The sequence below is a fragment of the Lycium barbarum genome, chromosome 8 (genome assembly GCF_019175385.1).
Source record: "Lycium barbarum isolate Lr01 chromosome 8, ASM1917538v2, whole genome shotgun sequence".
Classification (NCBI taxonomy): domain Eukaryota; kingdom Viridiplantae; phylum Streptophyta; class Magnoliopsida; order Solanales; family Solanaceae; genus Lycium; species Lycium barbarum.
The window spans coordinates 119065756-119083854 of NC_083344.1; the positions used below are offsets into that span (position 1 = coordinate 119065756).

At 36.3% G+C, this 18099-nt stretch overlaps 1 protein-coding gene across 1 annotated transcript; it reads left to right on the forward strand.

Moving 5' to 3' along the window:
• Positions 1 to 12405: 12405 nt before the first annotated feature.
• On the forward strand, positions 12406 to 17828 carry LOC132606909 (probable serine/threonine-protein kinase PBL7). The gene is made up of 5 exons (XM_060320590.1): positions 12406 to 12584; positions 14481 to 14668; positions 15380 to 15569; positions 15653 to 16041; positions 17023 to 17828. The coding sequence occupies exons 1-5, from the start codon at positions 12503 to 12505 to the stop codon at positions 17287 to 17289; spliced, it is 1116 nt and encodes a 371-aa protein (XP_060176573.1). The 5' UTR covers positions 12406 to 12502; the 3' UTR covers positions 17290 to 17828.
• The last annotated feature ends 271 nt before the right edge of the window (positions 17829 to 18099 follow it).

Here is an 18099-nt window from a genome sequence, read left to right on the forward strand (position 1 = left end):
TCTCCGTCTCCTACTCCTCCATTTATTTTCTTTTTAAACCCTGCGTTACAGTCTAATTTTTGGAGCAACTTCTTCATCTTTATCTTTTGTTGCTATCTAAATTAAGGTATTTTTTCTAAATCATTTAAGATTGTATATTTATAGTGAAGAAGGATATCTGTTTGTCTTATATATCTTAATTGTTATTTTTTATTTGTGTTATTTTAATACGTATAAGATATATGTTTGTGTTATTTTAATTTGAACTTAAGATATGATTGTTAGAAGCATTAATATATAAAAGGTCCGATTTGTTTAGTAGCACTTTTGAAGAAATTTGTTGTTATGTTACTGTTATTTTTGTGGATTGTTATATAAAAGATCTGAATAACTAATTGTTTTTCATTGTACCTTTAATGTGATATTTATATAGCCAAAAAAGTGAAACTTAATTGATGCCTCAGTAGCCCAAAAAAAAAGATACTTAAAATGTCATGATGATGCTTTATTATATGGGACCTAAGTGGGTGGACAATTATTCTGTCTATACCTTATAGGTATTAATGTGGTCCACTATTAGTTGTTTCTAAATAAGGCGTATGGAAGTTGGTTTTATCTAGTCAGTGCATATTTGTTCTGCTAAAATTGAAATAATATTTTTTTAATAGTAAGTTACTCCAAATAGCTTGATCTGGGCTTTTTTTTTTTTTTTTTTTTTTTTATCTAAGGTATGGAGCTTCCACGGGTATGCTTACATCCGGAGCCAGAAGTGTACGATGTGTTAACACTCCAGGAGAAGCATCGATCACAGGCTGTGTGGGATGGTGCCTTGAGAGGACCGACCGAATGCCTGTTTTCACGTCGCGCGGATACCGAATTTTGGAAGCACGTGAAGCGTCATCCTTTTTATCCTCGCATCCTTGACTACTTTGGCCTGTGTGGATTTAGAGGAGTAGTAGAGGTAGGATGTGTATCATATGATTGGGCAGTCATCACTGCACTTATAGAAAGATGGCGTCCTGAGACGCACGTCTTTCATCTGCGTACGGGTGAGGCGACCATCACATTACAAGATATTGATCTCATGCTTGGCATGGTTGTTGATGGTAATCCCTTGAATGGTGTTAATGCTAGAAATATAAGTATTATTGGGTGGCAACAATTAATCCATGAGCTTATTGGTTGGGCACCCAGTCTGGATTGTTTTAATGGTGTTAGTAGGTTAGAACTAAATAAATTAATTGAATATATTAGAGGCTTAGATGACATAACAGATCAGACCCCAGAAATTATTGTGCAACAGCGGGTTAGGTTGTATTTGCTATGGCTTTGTGGCGGCACGATATTTCCGGATAAGTCCGGTGACTTACTTAATTTAGACTATTTGCTTGACATGCGTGACCTTAGAGCAATGAGTAGACAAGCTTGGGGAGCGCTGCATTGTCATATTTATATACTTGTTTATACCGCGCTTCGTTGAAGAAAATCAAGGATGTGTGTGGATTCATTTCCTTATTGCGGGTACATGACCTTTAAAATTATATAATTTTATTTGGTTATCCTATTTGATAGTTATAAGGTTTTTATGTATTTATTTTAAATTTTTAATATAGGTTTGAGCTTGAGAGCGAATTATACCGATGCAGCCACCACCCAGGGCCCTTCAGCCACACACGACTCTTGCACGAAAGTGGACCTATCGTAAAGCTCGCGAAAATGAGGCACGTGTTGTGCTACCCATATGTAGGGATGTATTGGACAACCTAACAGATGGTCAGGTATTTTATCATAATTATGGTTGTTAATGGCGTTTTGATATAATAGTTACGCTTATGTGTAATTTATTTATTTTATTATCATGTAATTTTATGTTCTTTCTATCGTAGTTTGTGTGGCAGCCTTATTCAGAGGCCATCATTAATGGACTCCCTGAGTGGTGTCGGCGTGGCCGAGTTATTTGGATGGCGCAGGTTCCCGTTATTTGTGGGATCTATCGAGAGTGGCACATGGTAGACTGCGTTCTCAGACAGTTCGGTAGGAAGCAACATATTCCGGGACCATGTGCTGAGATTGATCCTTCTCATTATAAACGTGACAAGCGGTATGCTATAACAGTGGAGGATCAACAAAATTTTACACAAACGGACTTTTTGTGGGAAAATCGTCGACAAAGGGTAATTCTGGCCGAGTATGAAACTCAAGACCTAGAGTCATTAGCAGAGTATTTTTGTTGGTATCGACGTCACTCGCGCACTTTCTAGGAAATCCTGCGCATAATGTGGATAGAGGATACCAACACATGGCAGGCAGGCATGAGGCACTGATACGTACATTACATTCCATTAGATATTTGATGTCTTTATATGTGTCTTAGACCACTATCAAATCTTGTATTTTTTTTTATTTTTTTTTTTAGGCTTTAGGACATCAAGAATCATACAGGTTGGCTCAGGAGACTATCCAAGATCCAACCAAGTCTAATGAAGTGAAGGAAATAGCAGAGATGTTTAGCCACATTAATACAGAGTTCATGGCTGCTGCCTCTCTGGGGACGATGTTGAGTTTCGCTCCCAATTATACACCACCGGCAGAGTATGTTGAGCCGCCTACTGTGCAAGTGCCTCGTCATCAACGTCCTAATGTACCAAGACCTACGGCGCGTGGTGGAGGACACCAATCAGGTAACAGACGGGGTCGAGGTCCCGTGGATCACCAGTTGGTTGATGAGGAAGAGGTTCGTTTTGATCAAGATATGCCCAGCTCACCGATGCCTGCAGCTGATGATGCATATTACCCAATAATAGATTTTATGTCCAGCTCATCGACGTCTGCTCCCGAGGTCCAATCACCAGCGGTAATCAGAAGTGAGGGGCCTTTTCAGGCATTCACATCGTCTGAGCCTATTAGCCTCGCAGTTATGGCCCAACAGTTTGGTGTTCAGACAGGCACCTCTTATGGGATGACTGAGGGGCCTTTACCTGCATTCACTAGACAGAGCTCTTCAATTGGGAGGAGACTGAGTTTTATCGACGTGAGTATTCTAACCACTCAAATAGCTTGTATCTTGTTTAATTTCATTAATGTAATGGCTACCTTATGTGTCTATACTATTTATTTTGCATAGTCTCCCATGGCATTTGATGTTGGATCCTCACACATTTTTGTGCCGGATGTACAGACTTTAGAGCCACAGGTTAGCTTTTAATTCAAAGTATTTGGTGACTTGTGGTTGTTATGTGGTGTTTTGTCTTGGTTGCTTTGGTTGTTTGTGTTGGTATATGGTATTGGAGGAAGTCCTTGTTACAGGGGAGATGCTGTCCGATTTTACGTAGACAATCAAAGTAATTGCTAAGAAATTTATCTAACGAATCCAATCATACAAAAATAACTTCTATTTTTTATGGCATTTACAGGATGCGGGTGTGATACAAGAGGAGGTTCACCAACGTAGATCAAAACGAGAGCGCCGACAAACTCGGTGTGGCACGGGGGGGGGGGGGGGGGGGGGGGGAGGGACACTGTAAAAATTGAATTTTTATTAATTATTGAATTTATCTCAAATCTCAATAGTTATGCAATCTTTCAAGAATAAATAAAGGTTAGATTTGAATGTTTGACAATGTTTTACAACAAAAACAATTGCATGCTTGATGTTACGACTACATGGCAGATTTAACGACTGCATGGATTCTCAGCTAAAACGTGCATAAAAAAAGTTTTATGCATCAATTACTGCAAAACTGCCAACGTTTTGCAACAATTCATTTTGTTGCAAAATGTTGGCCGGCCAATGTACCAATAATTGATTCTTGAAATTTTTTTTACGCCAGAGAATCCTTGCAGTCGTCAAATCACGCATGCAGCTGTAAAAGCAAAATAATAAAATAATTTGTAAAATTTTTGTTGTTAAAGTGCAGAATGCATGCAGTCGTCAAATCTGCCATGCAATCGTCAAACCAAGCATGCATTCGTAAAATCAAACAGTAAATATATTTTTTCAACATCAGCATTATGACATTCAAAGGTCCATGAATCATTTGTTTTATTTAGCAGTTAAGATTTGTATTCTGCATATCTCTCTGAATTCTCCACTTCTCTCTTGTAGACTTCATTTTTCAAGAATTCTTCACTTCTGTCTTGCATTCTCCATTAATTTTTACATTTGTATTCTGTTGAAAATAATGTGGCAGAAAATTATGTAAGAGTTAATTTATATTGGGGTGGTGAAGTTGTGTACGAAGAAGGTTCAGTGAGATATAACCGTCGTCCGGGGGCCATACAAAGGTTTCCAATTTCCCTCAAATATGATCGTCTACAACGTGTTTTCATAAGCAAAATTGCCATAACTGATCCTAACCTTTCAGTGGTTATCACTGGACGATATCCAACATCAATTACGGCTAAGGGATTTCCCATTTACAAGGAAACTCTTATTTCGGACGATGTCTCCTTATCGTTATTTCTTCGAAGTCCTGATATATTTAGCAATCATATCAGTATAGCGACACTTGACATGTATGCAACTGTTGAACGCTCTACTAATGTTGAAGCACCCACTGACGATGAGTTTGATATTCGGGGTACTACGTATCTTCCCGCTATGAATATTGGGCTTCAAAGAGGTACACTTCAACAAGAAACAATGGTAGGAGTTGGTAGCCAGTCACATAACTTTGGTTGGACTATGCAGAGCTGTGATATTCCTGGACCAAGTAGTGCTCCAGATACAAGTGAATTAGGTGGCGAGAGTATAGTTCGATATCGCCCTATTCAAGTGGAGTCATTTACAGAAAGGTAAATATAACGATGTTTTTTCGCTTAAACTAGGAGACTTCTAACTAATTGTTTCTGAGATTTGAACCCCTTGAATTTTCCTATGTTTGTAGGTGTAACGATTTTGAAGAAAACCCCGTATTAACTCAGCTCACACAAATTGTGAGCAATAATGATATAGCTAATGATCACTCTGATGAGTCAGATAGTGATATCCCATTACATCACACAGAAACAGACGATGATCACTCATCTGATGATGATGGTCATTCTTATGAAGACATTACTGCTCGAAGTGATGGTAACGTTAGCTACCATTCTAATGCGATTCCATATTTGGATAACACAGAAGAAGGCCCGGATGATTTTGCCTTCATGAGGGATGACGGTCCAGTTCGATCTGAACTTTGGGATTGTAAAAAACCTGAATTTATCAGATCAGGTTAGTATAGTGGCAATGAATATTTTTTTTATTTGTTGGCCCATTTTTAGGGGGTTGATAATTTTCCTTGTATAATGCAATTAGGTATGTTATTTCAGAATAAGCAGTAAATGAAAGGCGCAGTGAGACAATATTGTCTCAAAGAAAAGAAAGAGTTCATTTGTGATCAGTCCAAAGGTAAATTTTGAAGGGTTATTTGCAAGCGTCATATGTTGGAATGTGAGTGGATAATCCGTTTTAGAGAAATTTCAAGTGGTATGTGGAAGGCAGGCAAAGCGGTTCTCCACCACAGTTGTCTCACGGATGATTACAGAAAGGATCATTCCAATTTGAACAGTCACCTAATTGCTACTACGTTGATACCATATATTATGGTCGATCCATACATCAGTATTAAGTCAGTTCAGCAAAAAAATAAAAGGATTGCATACGTTTACTCCTAGTTATAGAAAAGCACAAAAGGGGCGTAAGAAAGCTATTGAAATGGTATTTGGTGATTTTGAAACCTCTTTCAAGACATTGCCCCGATATGGCTGCCTTAAAATATTTCAATCTGGGGACCGTTGTTGAGTGGGAGCACCAATCAACTACAATGCAAGGTGAACACATCTTCAAGTTTCTTTTCTGGGCTTATAAACCAAGCATCGATGGATTCAAAAGTTGCAGGCCTGTCATCTCAATAGACGGTACTCATCTGTACGGTAAGTATGAGATGAAACTGCTAATTGCTGTTAGAATTGATGCGAACAATAACATTTTTCCACTTGCATATGCTATTGTTGCACGTGAGTGCTTTGAGTCTTAGACGTGGTTCCTTGTGTTGTTGTGGAGACATATTGTTCGTGAGAGACAAGGAATTGGACTTATTTCTGACCGTCATCAGGGCATCTTCCAATGTGTCCAAACACATAATTGGTTACAACCACCATCCACACACCATAGGTTTTGCGTTCGGCATTTGAAAAACAACTTCAATAAAAAGTTCATCAACAGTGACCTTGAGAAGCTAATGTGGTTGGCGGCTACAGAGCACCAGAAGAAGAAGTATAAAATGAGGATGGAACAAATCAAAATAATGTCACCTCCAGAGCATCTGTGGTTAAAAGCTCTTCCGGAGGAGAAATGGACATTGCATAAGGACAACGGTCATAGGTGAGGGGCTATGACAATGAATGCCTCCGAGTCTTATAACGGTTTATTGAAGAAAGCTCGTGGATTGCCCGATACTGCCATGGTCCGTTATACGTTTAAAAATCTTGTTGATTGGTTTGTTGAGAGAAGCACCCTTGATGATTTGTTGATTGCGGATAAAAAGTTTTGGCCGCCCGCTGTTGAAAAGAAGTTTGATGAATACTGGGATAGGTCCCTAAAGCATACTGACATGCAACAATACAATGCAACTAAAGGGGTCTTTGAGATTCTGACATTTGCACACGAAGGTAAGGGCGGAAATATCCATAAAGTCTCTGCCGAAGGGAAAAAGTGTTCGTGTGAGAAGTGAAGAAACTACCATATACCATGTTCACATGCAATTAAATTTTGTGATATTCGCGGAATTCAACCAAAGACCTATGTTAACAAGTACTACAGTTGCAGGTTTTACAAGCAAACATACAGTGAAAATTTTTCACCCTTGGGTGATGAGGCATATTGACCACCTTCTCCCTTCAGTTTAATTGCAAACACTGAATACGAGCGAACTTCAGGAGCGCGGACTACAACTAGAAGGAGGAATGAAATGGATATAGCTCCTGCTCGCATGGCTAGAAAGTGTAGTACGTGCAAGCAAACAGGTTATAACAAGAATCGCAATCCCGACAGAAATCAGTAGTTGTTGTTGCTTGTTGGTTTTTATGTTTTTTCTTAAGTTGTACGATTGTTGTTTCCTTATGTAATCTTCCAAGAATATATAACATGTCTTGTGCCGTTTAATAGTTAGTATGTAATTTAACATTTACTACTCAGTTAATGTGTGACGTTTATTTAACTTATATTTTATTTTTTATTTCTATTCGCATATATAACACATATTTAGTTATTGCATGTGTTAAAATATTTATTTGAGTTAATCACTGAAATTAACTATATGCTTTAAAAATTAAAAAAATCAATAATTTTTTTTTATTAAAAACACAGCCGAATATGATTTAAATAGAGGCAACGTCTTACAAACTATTTGTAAAACGTTGGGAGAAAAAAATCAATGAAAGGTATAACGTGGACTGATCCACGTTATACAAATAATTTTGTATAACGTGGATCAGTCCACATTATACCATTAAATATTTTTTTTTTTTGGTTGTGATGTCTGACATGAAGAAAATATTTGGGGTATAACGTGGAGGAGTCCACGTTATATCCGTTTTGGTGTATATATGAAAGGCTACCCCCTTTTGATTTATACCGTGTATTTTTATATCCTTTAGGCTCCCAGCGTCAGTGTGAGAGCTCTGAAATTCCATTCAGTTTAGGTCCTTAGTACCAGTCGAACTGCGAGCAAAGCTCGACACTGCTTTTTGTTTTCTGTTTGACTACAAGACGAAAGCGTTAGTGATGACACGTTTTCTTTCTTATCTAGAGAGGGACACCTAAATCCGTTTTATTGGTTCTTGCGTGGGAGCTGGTATAGATGATAGGAAAAAGTAACAAGAGCAACCTTTTGCGTAAATTGCTTGCGCTTTAGCTACAAGTCGATTTCGTTATTTTGACAAATGGCACCCATGTGCTTGATGCCTAACTTGAACTGTACGACCATGTCCACAAGTTAGTATTTATTATGGCTACTAATTATACGTGGAGTATCAGGAATTTCACAGGCCTCGTTAAATTGATTATGTTCACTGTTATGACCATTTCCATTTAGTTTTATTAAAACAAATTGATGGTCGGCAATCTAATGATAGGATGGTCAACTTTTATTTCAATTAATAATGCTGGTGCTTTTTCTTCTGGAGAACAAAACGCAAAATAGAAGAAATAATTTAGGAAAAATAAAATAGAGAGAAAAGAAGTAAAAGAGAATAGGCATTGTGTAAGGGAAGAGAGAGAGAGAGATATTTAGTACGTGTAAAAACTTCATGGGACTTTCTATTTGGACAAATGTCTGTTAAGTTGTACCCGATTTTCCAAACATATTTAATTTGTCCCAGTTTTGGCAAACATCATACAAAAAGGGCAAAAACATATTGCCTTCTCCTCCTCTTCCTGTTTAGTTGTTGTAAGTGTTTTTCTTTATAGCTATTGAAGTTTAATGCTTTGGAGAAGTATTAAATTTCAAATTTGAAAAGGGAATTTAAATCAAGTAAGTGTTGTTGGAAAAGCTTGAACATATTGGCAAATCAATATTGTTGCAAAATGAATTTGCTAGATTTGATGTTGTTTTGGCAAATTAATTATTGGAGTTTGTTCTTTATGATATTTGGATTTTATGTTTCAATATGCGCTCATTTGAAATAGATTTAGGTATTGAAGTGCAATTATTTTTAGGCAATATATATATATATATATATATATATATATTCAAGCAAAAGTTACTGAAATTCAGGTAAAAATAGTTGAAGTTCGGACATAGTTGTTTTAAGATCAGGCAAAAAAGAAAGATTAAATTTTAATTATATGTGCCTTTTAAGTTCATGGAAATATAGCTGAACTTCAGGCATACGTGACTTAAGTTTATGATTTGCTTGCTTTCAAACTGTTTGAACTTAAGCTTTGGCAAGCTACATTTCAGGTGCTACTATTTGAAGTTGATTTACCCGTTGAACTTCAAACATTGCGGATCTCAAGTCGATTTAAAGCGGACAAATTAGCGAAACTTTAGAAACTCTTAGTATAACTTAATTTGTATGCTGACAAATGGCAATGGACCATTCAAAATTTAATCTTTATTTTGTTTGCCAATAGAATCGCAGAGGAAAAAATAATTTTCTTTCTTAGTTGTAACCTGTAGAGGGGTGGGTGAGATGAGCTGATGAGGTGGTGCTCCACATTCTTTTTCAATTGCAATTTTTCTAATTTGATAGATCTACACTTCTACAGAGATCTATAAGACTAGAACACAAAAAACATTTTCATGGAATTACATTCTTGTGGCAACTGACAAGTTATCCATTCCATTGTGGTATTTGATTATTTGTTCTCAAAATGCACACTTCTATTTATCAATTGAGTTTTAGAATAAGTGAAATATGTAATAACAAACAGAATTGGCGTAACTGGTGAAGTTGCTGCCATGTGATCAGGAGGTCACACGTTCGACCGTGAAAACAACCTCCTGCACAAATATAGGGTAAGACTACGTACAATAGACTTTTGTGATCCGGCCCTTCCCCGGGCCTAGCGCATAGCGGGAGCTTAGGTGCACCGGGCTGCTCTTTTTTTTTTTGTTTGATCGGACATAGATTTAAGAGATTCTTTTTTTTTTTTTTTTCATTTTGTAGTCTAAAACAAGTTATAGAAATTTGGATGATTCTAAATCATCTCATCAAGGCAATATAAGAATTTTAAAGCTAAAACGTTAATCTGCTAAACATAGAAAAATGTCATTCTTTTGTCACTGACTAAAATTACAAAAAGTGCGACAGAAAAAGTATTGAGCAAAAACTAAATTGGAAGAAACACCTAGTTCCAGTCTTAGAGCCCTAGGTGAATAATGTGTTAAATATGAAAACATATATTGGAAGAGGAATAACAAAACTCTTCTCTTTTCTTCTTATATAATTTTTTTTTTAAAAAAAAAAAAACCTAAATAAAGGTACCTAAAAGTAATCCTACTATAACCAACAAAAAAAAAAAAATCTGAGTGAAGGAATTAAGATTCTTTTTTTTTTTGTTCTCTACAAATATAGAGCACACTGATATGTCAAGATTACGCATCAATAAAAGATGCCCTCCACACTGTCAAGTATATTCCGAGGAACTTCTTCATTATTCTTTGATCAATATTCTTCTCAATTAACATTGAGTCAGTGTGTAATATCATTTTTCAATTATTGGACTAAGGCATCATTATAAAACCATTTTATTAGCATAGACCTTAGATTACCCCTTAAGAGGGTGGCAAATGTTACAATTTTTATATATAAAAAATGTATAGAGAAATGCAAAGTTTCAATCAATTAGCTTTGCACATAATATAATGGAACTGATTTAGAACAATCGTCTTGATTTAGGATTTTTGTCAATAACAATTACTCATACCGTTTCAATTTATTTGATATTGTTTGTTTGTGCATGTAATTTTTTTTTTAAAATTGCACTAGAATAAGTTTTTAGAAATTTGTGTGGTTATAAATCATCTCAATAAGGATAAATAAAAAGTTCAATTATTTCTAGAAAAATAACATTCTTTCATGAATAGACTTAAAAAAAATATAAAGGTTAAATTAGAAACCTGCACGAAAATATAGAAGAGTGGTCAATGCATCTAAGGACAGAGAGTGTAAACTGGGGAAAAAATCATAGTTAGAAAGTTTGACCTCTTAAACAATATATTGATATTTTCATAGACGGAGTATATAAAATGAAAAAAAAAAATTACTTGCAGTATTTTGCAAAATCTAAATGAAAGCCAGATTGTTAGCAATTAAGGAGCAACAATGGTACTTTAGCAATGGTTTAGGTTGAAATTTGGGTGTTCACTTAATTTGAGTTTTAAACATGTTAAAACGTTTGTCTTTTTAGTTTCCTTTTGGGTTTATTCCTTTTTGTAATGTCAGGTATATAATTTGAGAAACTCTAAAGTACCATTGGCATCCAAATTCCAATTTTCAATTCATAAAATATAATCAAAATCAACCATCTTGAAATTTCTATTTTTAAAGAATTTGCAAAAGTTTATGATATATGTAAAATAAACTAATTTAACTTTTTAGTGGGGAAAGATCTGAACGCCAACTTTAAACCTTAACGTAAAAATGAGTGAAATGACGCAAAACATTATAAACCCTCCGAAACGTGTTAAATTCATGGCAAACTTACAGATATAACTACTTTATATGAGACTCTTACTATACGTAGCTATCATTTGCCAAATTACAAGGATTCGAACCTGGGTGGGAAGGGGCAAAGGCACGCTCAATAACCACTTCATCCACTCTAACTTGATGATACATATGACGAAATACACTTAAATACACTCAAAATATAAGGAGAAGAAGCTAGAAAAAATATATAAGAAAACTAATGTTGTTGGCTGGGTTCAAACCTGGGTTAAACCACTCCAACTTAATGTATTTTTGATATAGTTACGAATGGTAATTTACAAAATCATTGTAGCTACTAAATATAAATAAATTAAAAGGTAATTATTATCAATAATTACCTCTTAGAAGACGCTACACCAAGTAAAAATTCTTAAATTCATTGTGGGGTTATACATAAAATGAAGATCTTCTTTGTTTTTGAAGTAGAGAGAAGAGGCTCGATAAGCGTGGGCTTGAAGTAGATGGAGATAAATAAAACTCAAATGGCCTACAGTGAAAAAGGTGAAAACAAGATTTTAGGAACCCGTTGGGCCATGAGAATTTTTCACCTTTTTCGGAAAACTTTTCCCTTATTCAGAAATTAATGTTTGGCCATAAATATTCCAAATACAATTAAATTGTATTTGTACATTCAAACAATCAAATATTCTGTGCAAAAACTATAATCAAACAGAACTCCATCTTCAACTCCAACTTCAAAATTCCAAATAAAGTGAAATATTTGGTTTTCATGGCCAAACGCCTACTAAATTAATAATTTGTACATATTTAACAAAAAATTTAATATAAAAATATGATTCGGACGAAAACTACTGGGTTCGGCCGAACCCACGTTCGAAGGGCTAGCTCCGCCCCTGACTACGTGTTTTCCAAATTCTAAATACAACGTGAAATTTCATGACCCACGCCAATTTATAAATAAAGTGAAAAAAATTCCCGAAAAAAGGTGAAAAATTCTCATAGCCAAAGGGGTAGGTTTCATTAGAAAAAGTTAAAACAAAAAAGACTGGTGTAATTTTTCAAATCAAAACCAACGTTAGCATGCAGGACGTTTCTGAAATATTAAAAAAAAAAAAAAAAAGTAGTTTTTGTCTTAAATTGACCAAGTCAACTTAACTTTAAGAGGGAAGTCATCATTTCTTTTACTCCTTAAAAAACAAAAATTACAGTTTTTCCGACAATTATTGTAATGAATAAAAACGGTAAAAAGAAGAAAGAAAACAGTCCCCAAAAGGTTTAATTTTCAAGACAGCTAATCAGCTGTGCAAAACTTGGCCTCTTTCAAGTTGCCACTCTCCATTACTTGCCAAAATAGAAGAGAAAAATGGGTTGGTTTCCTTGTTATGGACCATCCAAACAGAACTCAAAGAAGAAAAATTCTGTAGATTCAGTCCAACACTCTTCTGGTATATTTATCAATCTGTAAAGCTTTGATTTTTATGCATTTAATCCACTGATTGTGAAATGGGGTTGCTTTATATTTGTCTAATTTTTGTGGGGTTTGCTTGTTTTGGGTTTCTACACATGATTCTTGGATATTCAGCATCTTGATAATCTGCAAAGTTGTGATTTTTGTGCATATAATTAACTGATTGTTTGATTTGGTGAAATGGGGTTGCTTTGTATTTGTAAAATTTTGTGGGTTTTTGTTGTTTTGGGTTTTTACTTGTGATTCTTGGATATTCAGCATCTTGATAATCTGCAAAGTTGTGATTTTTTTGCATATAATTAACTGATTGTTTGATTTGGTGAAATGGGGTTGCTTTATATTTGTCTGATTTTTGTGGGTTTTTGTTGGTTTGGGTTTTGTACTTCTGATTCTTGGATATTCAGGCTGTTTACCATTTGTGTGCTTTGACCTGGATCTTGATATCATAATCAATGACTTAATATTATACTACTTGATTGTTGTGGTGATATGTTATGGAAGTGCACCGATGACCGTTCACTTGGTTAATTTAGTGTATTGAAGATCAGAGTTCAATCACATAAGAAAAAAAAAAAGGTCAGATGATTTGTTCATATTTGGCTAAGCCTTGGAGGGCAGAGTCACCCGATACCGGTGCTAGTAGAGGAATGCAGGTATCTGAAGGAATAGTCGAGTGGTGCGCCTAGGATGGCCTCAACACTAGTCATATTAAAAAAGTGTAGGTTATTGTCATGGACGAATTAATTGCAATTTGACATTTAGAGGTGGTGTCTTACAATTAAGATGATTCTGATGCAGAAATTTGGGACAAATTACGGTTCAATCTGCTAAATGTTAGTCAATGAAGTGGACTGGGAACCTTGAGGTCTCAGGTTAGCAGAGATAAAACACTAGGTGATTTCTTCCCATTTATCCTAACCTTGGTGGATAGAGTTATTTGTTGTTGGTGTGAGGTGGCAGGTATCCCGTGGAATTAGTCAAGGTTCCGGAAGCTGGCCCGGACACCACAGTTTAAAAAAAAAAAAATCGCAGTAGTTTAGTATGGAAGTGGTACAAGTGATTTCAATTAGTATCTAATAAGAAGTTAAGTGGTGAATGATATCAATTACTTTATATCATTTTTATGAAAACCTCATAGAACCAGAAGAAAGGTTCTTGTAACATGATAATGGGATGAAATGTTAGACGAGTTTGGTAGCCTCAAGTCAACGTTTCCAAATTTCCTTTTGTAGACGAGGCAAGATAGCTTTCATACCCCCCCCCCCCCCCCCCCCCCCCTCTCCAAGAGAAAATAAGAGAAGGACAAAACCAGACTACCAGGCTTTTGTTCATTGTGCCTAGTTTGTTCAAGTATGACGACATGATTTCAATTTGACTTCCAAAGATTGTGGCTTTTCCATGTTACAATATGGATTTTGGAATTTTAACTTTTTTATTTCTGCATATCATATCAGTTAACTAGTTATCTGTGTATCAGGTGACGACGTGTATTGTGCATGACCAAAATTTTGAAGAAGAATGTTTGTTTGAAAAAGGAACTTCATAGATAAATTATTGGTACCATTATCCATGTGAGCTTGTCAAGTCTCGGTGTTTTTGGTACTATGTGCCATATTAGAAGTTCTAATGTAAAGTTAAACAACATGGACTAGTGAAGCTTCGTAGTTCAAATTTCAAGCAACCTTTTACAGTTAATGAAGCTTCATAGTCCAAACTTCAAACAACCTTCCACATCTCTCAGTTGAACCAATAAAAAAAGTTATATATTATCATTTTCCCTGCTTGTCAATCATCCTTCTTGTGTCTGAACACCAGTTGCCTCATTTCAATGTCATGCTTTGTTTACTTTTCTATTTTATGTTCTTGGCTTCAGATAAGTTAAAAACAAAGAATTCATTACACACAAAGGAAGTTGATAAGGATGCAGGGTCCAACCAAATTGCAGCCAAGACTTTTATATTTCGTGAATTAGCAGCTGCAACCAAAAATTTTCGAGGTGATTTTCTTCTTGGAGAAGGAGGCTTTGGTAGAGTATACAAAGGGGTGATTGAGTCCAATCAGGTCAATTCTCATCAACTCTTTTTTTGTTTGTTTGTTTGTTTGTAATAATGGAATGTAACAAAGAGATCAATAGTTTGGTTTGCCTCTAATCTATCATATTCTGTTGCACTCACTATTTCCTGAATAGTGTTCATGGGTAAATCTTTTCAGTATTTACTGAGCCAAGGTCACAGACTTTTATCCTTTTCTGATAGCATATCTATGTTATCTTTAGTTGGCTCATTTGCCGAGGGCAAACACTTGGGCTTTTTCCCGGTTTGTCAATTGGCAAAAGTTGAACAGACCCCTCACTTGAGTTTTTGTTATGTGAGAAATCTAAAATGAGAATTTCACTTTTGTTCTTTCTCATTTGCAATGCGTGAGGCTTAGAGGCCTTACTCCATGTAGTTGTTTCAGGGGCATGCAGAATCAGCCATCAGGAAAGTACTTTGCTACTTTCTAACAAGCGGTGATGTATATTTCATGGATACTTTGGTTTCTGTTATGCTTTTTACCATATTCGTTAAGCTAATTGGACTCAATTGTCTTTTTCGTTTTCACATATATGTGGGGCCGGAGTTGAAATAAGCAAAGGTATAATTGACTAGGATTATTTACCTTTTTTTCCAGGGGTGGGGACCATGCTTGATGGTTTGCTTGTCACTTCGAAGTTGTTGGCTACTTGGCTGGAGCTGAAATTTAACACCTTTTTATTGATTTCGATTGGTGCAGGTCGTCGCCATCAAGCAACTCGATCGTAATGGATTGCAGGGCAACAGGGAATTTCTTGTCGAAGTGCTGATGTTAAGTCTGTTACACCATCCTAACCTTGTAAATCTAATCGGCTATTGTGCTGATGGAGATCAGAGACTTCTGGTCTACGAATATATGCCATTAGGGTCATTGGAAGACCATCTTCATGGTAATCTTTCTTAGGTAGACTTTCTTTTTCATTTTATATTGAAAGTTTGGATTAAATTTGAAATTGAAGTGATTGTGCTGCAGATCCTACGCCAGGTAAGGAACGGCTAGATTGGAACACTAGAATGAGAATTGCTGCCGGAGCAGCAAAAGGCTTGGAATATCTACACAGTGCAAGTCCCCCTGTAATATACCGTGATTTAAAATGCTCCAACATTTTGCTTGGTGAGGGTTATCACGCAAAGCTCTCTGACTTTGGCTTGGCCAAACTGGGGCCCGTAGGAGATAACACCCATGTTTCTACAAGAGTTATGGGTACGTATGGGTACTGTGCACCAGAGTATGCCATGACTGGACAGTTGACTTTGAAGTCAGATGTTTACAGCTTTGGGGTAGTTCTCTTGGAAATCATTACAGGCAGGAAAGCAATTGAAAGTTCAAAAACTGGAGGAGATTTCAATCTCGTGATATGGGTAAGATTTCTTATCATACAACTTTTTGGTTGCTGTTGTTTCTGTGGTGGCTTCTTGTTTCATTGATGTATTATGATCACTTTGTTCAACTATAAAGGGAAAAAAATCTTATAGGATAGTTATAAAATGCTTTCAGTAATCTACAATCCATAAGATGAGTTCAATGAATGAGTTAAAAAAACTGGTTTTGCTGATCTTATATGAAATGGTTTGAAACAGTATTTAGTGCCCTATCTGGGAGCAGATGCATTCGAGTGACTTGAGAATCCTTCAGGGAAGATATAGAGTATCTTATTTTTTCCTGAAAGAAATAACAAAAATACTACTCCCTCTATGCCAATTTATGTAGCACACTTTCCTTTTTAGTTTGTCCCAAAAAGAATGTCACCTTTCTATAATTAGAAATGACTTAACTTCAAAATCCCCTTTTACCCGCAACGAAATGATTTATTGCCAGACAAATATCTAAGGTGTTTTAGACCACAAATTTCACAAGTCTTCGTTTCTTTCTTAAACTTTGTGTCTAGCCAAACATTGTCGCATAAATTGGGAAGGAGGGAGTATTATTCATAAGGCTGGGGAAAATCAGTTGATATTGTCGTGCTGTTCGTTGGAATGGTGTCAGATGACATCATTTGAAACAATGTACCTTCACCATCGGGGGTAGGGGCAAGGTTGGGTATTTCAATTGATGCTGATGTGCTCTTAATGGACGTGTAAAGCTGGAAGGTAGTGGAGCATTTAATGTCGGAAGGCAAGAATTTCTTTCAAGGCCTTCTTGTATATGTGTGTTTAAAGGAAAATCTTGATCCTCTATCATGTGTCACACGGAGCGAAGGAGAGATTTATAGAGTTCCAATCCTCTTGGTTTTTGCTTTTCTTGGGGCATTGTTGTGTGGGGTTGTGTAGATTGTTCTTTTATGTTAGCCAACCATGAAGAGAAGCAAGTTTCTAATTTTATAATTGTGCTCTGGATATCAGGCAAGACCATTGTTCAAAGACCGGAGGAAATTCTCGCAGATGGCTGATCCAATGCTGCAAGGCCATTATCCAGTAAGGGGCATGTATCAAGCTCTAGCAGTTGCAGCAATGTGTGTTCAGGAGCAACCTAACATGCGTCCAGTTATAGCAGATGTTGTTACGGCTTTGACCTACCTTGCTTCACAAAAATTTGACCAGGAAACCCGCGGGGGCATCCAAACTTCACGGCCAGGACCTGCTACTTCACCTAGAATGAAACGATGGTGATAAGCTGCAAAAGGTTAAATGGAGCTATGAAACTAGATGGTGGTGGAAGACAAAACGAGATCATCTAAAAGGGGGAGCCAAGGCAGGGGCCCTCTTGAATACCAGTACAGATAACAACCACAATCAGTGGCACCTCGAGTGCAGGTTCAATCATATGAACTAAATTGGCGCGACGAATATTTTTTTTCCCTCAGAAGTCAGACCAACTATGAGGTCATCGATCCCTTGTTCTTTCTCTGTTGAAGTTGCTTGTGCCCGTTTAGTCATTGCATTTATAGGTGATTTGTGTTCATGCAATTTGTTAGGTAGACATCCGAAGCCTGGTTCGGTATTTTTGTTGTACAGACATGGCTTGTATTTGCGAGTGCAAGTATGTATTAGAATAGCTCATTATGATGTACAATCGCGTGATTGTGTTTATTTCCTGTAGCATATAAGTTGAAATGACGTTTTCGAGGAAAACACATAAAATTGTACTATTACAAGTTTGCATAGGACTCTTGGATGCTGCTGAAGAACATTCTGTTTTCTTCTTTTGATATTTACTGTTCAATTTGTTATCATCAATGTCATTACAGTGGCTCTTGTTAAGAATCCAAGAATATAAAGGTAAGATTGGGAAAATTTTGAAAATAATGTAACCACAAATCTAGAACTAGTGAATAAGCCTCAACAAGGGGTGTAGGATAGGAAGAGGGCTAAGCTCAGCCCAAAGATGCTGAATAGCAACAACAACATATCCCGTGTAATTTCAGGTAAAGTGTACGCAGATCTTACTCCTATTTTGACAAGTAGAGAGATTGTTTCCGA

Coding starts and splice junctions, on each gene's coding strand:
- LOC132606909 (XM_060320590.1), top strand. CDS start 12,503: ATGGGTTGGTTTCCTTGTTATGGACCATCCAAACAGAACTCAAAGAAG. Junction 15,570..15,652: donor ATTGGAAGACCATCTTCATG/GTAATCTTTCTT, acceptor ATTGTGCTGCAG/ATCCTACGCCAGGTAAGGAA. Junction 16,042..17,022: donor ATTTCAATCTCGTGATATGG/GTAAGATTTCTT, acceptor TCTGGATATCAG/GCAAGACCATTGTTCAAAGA.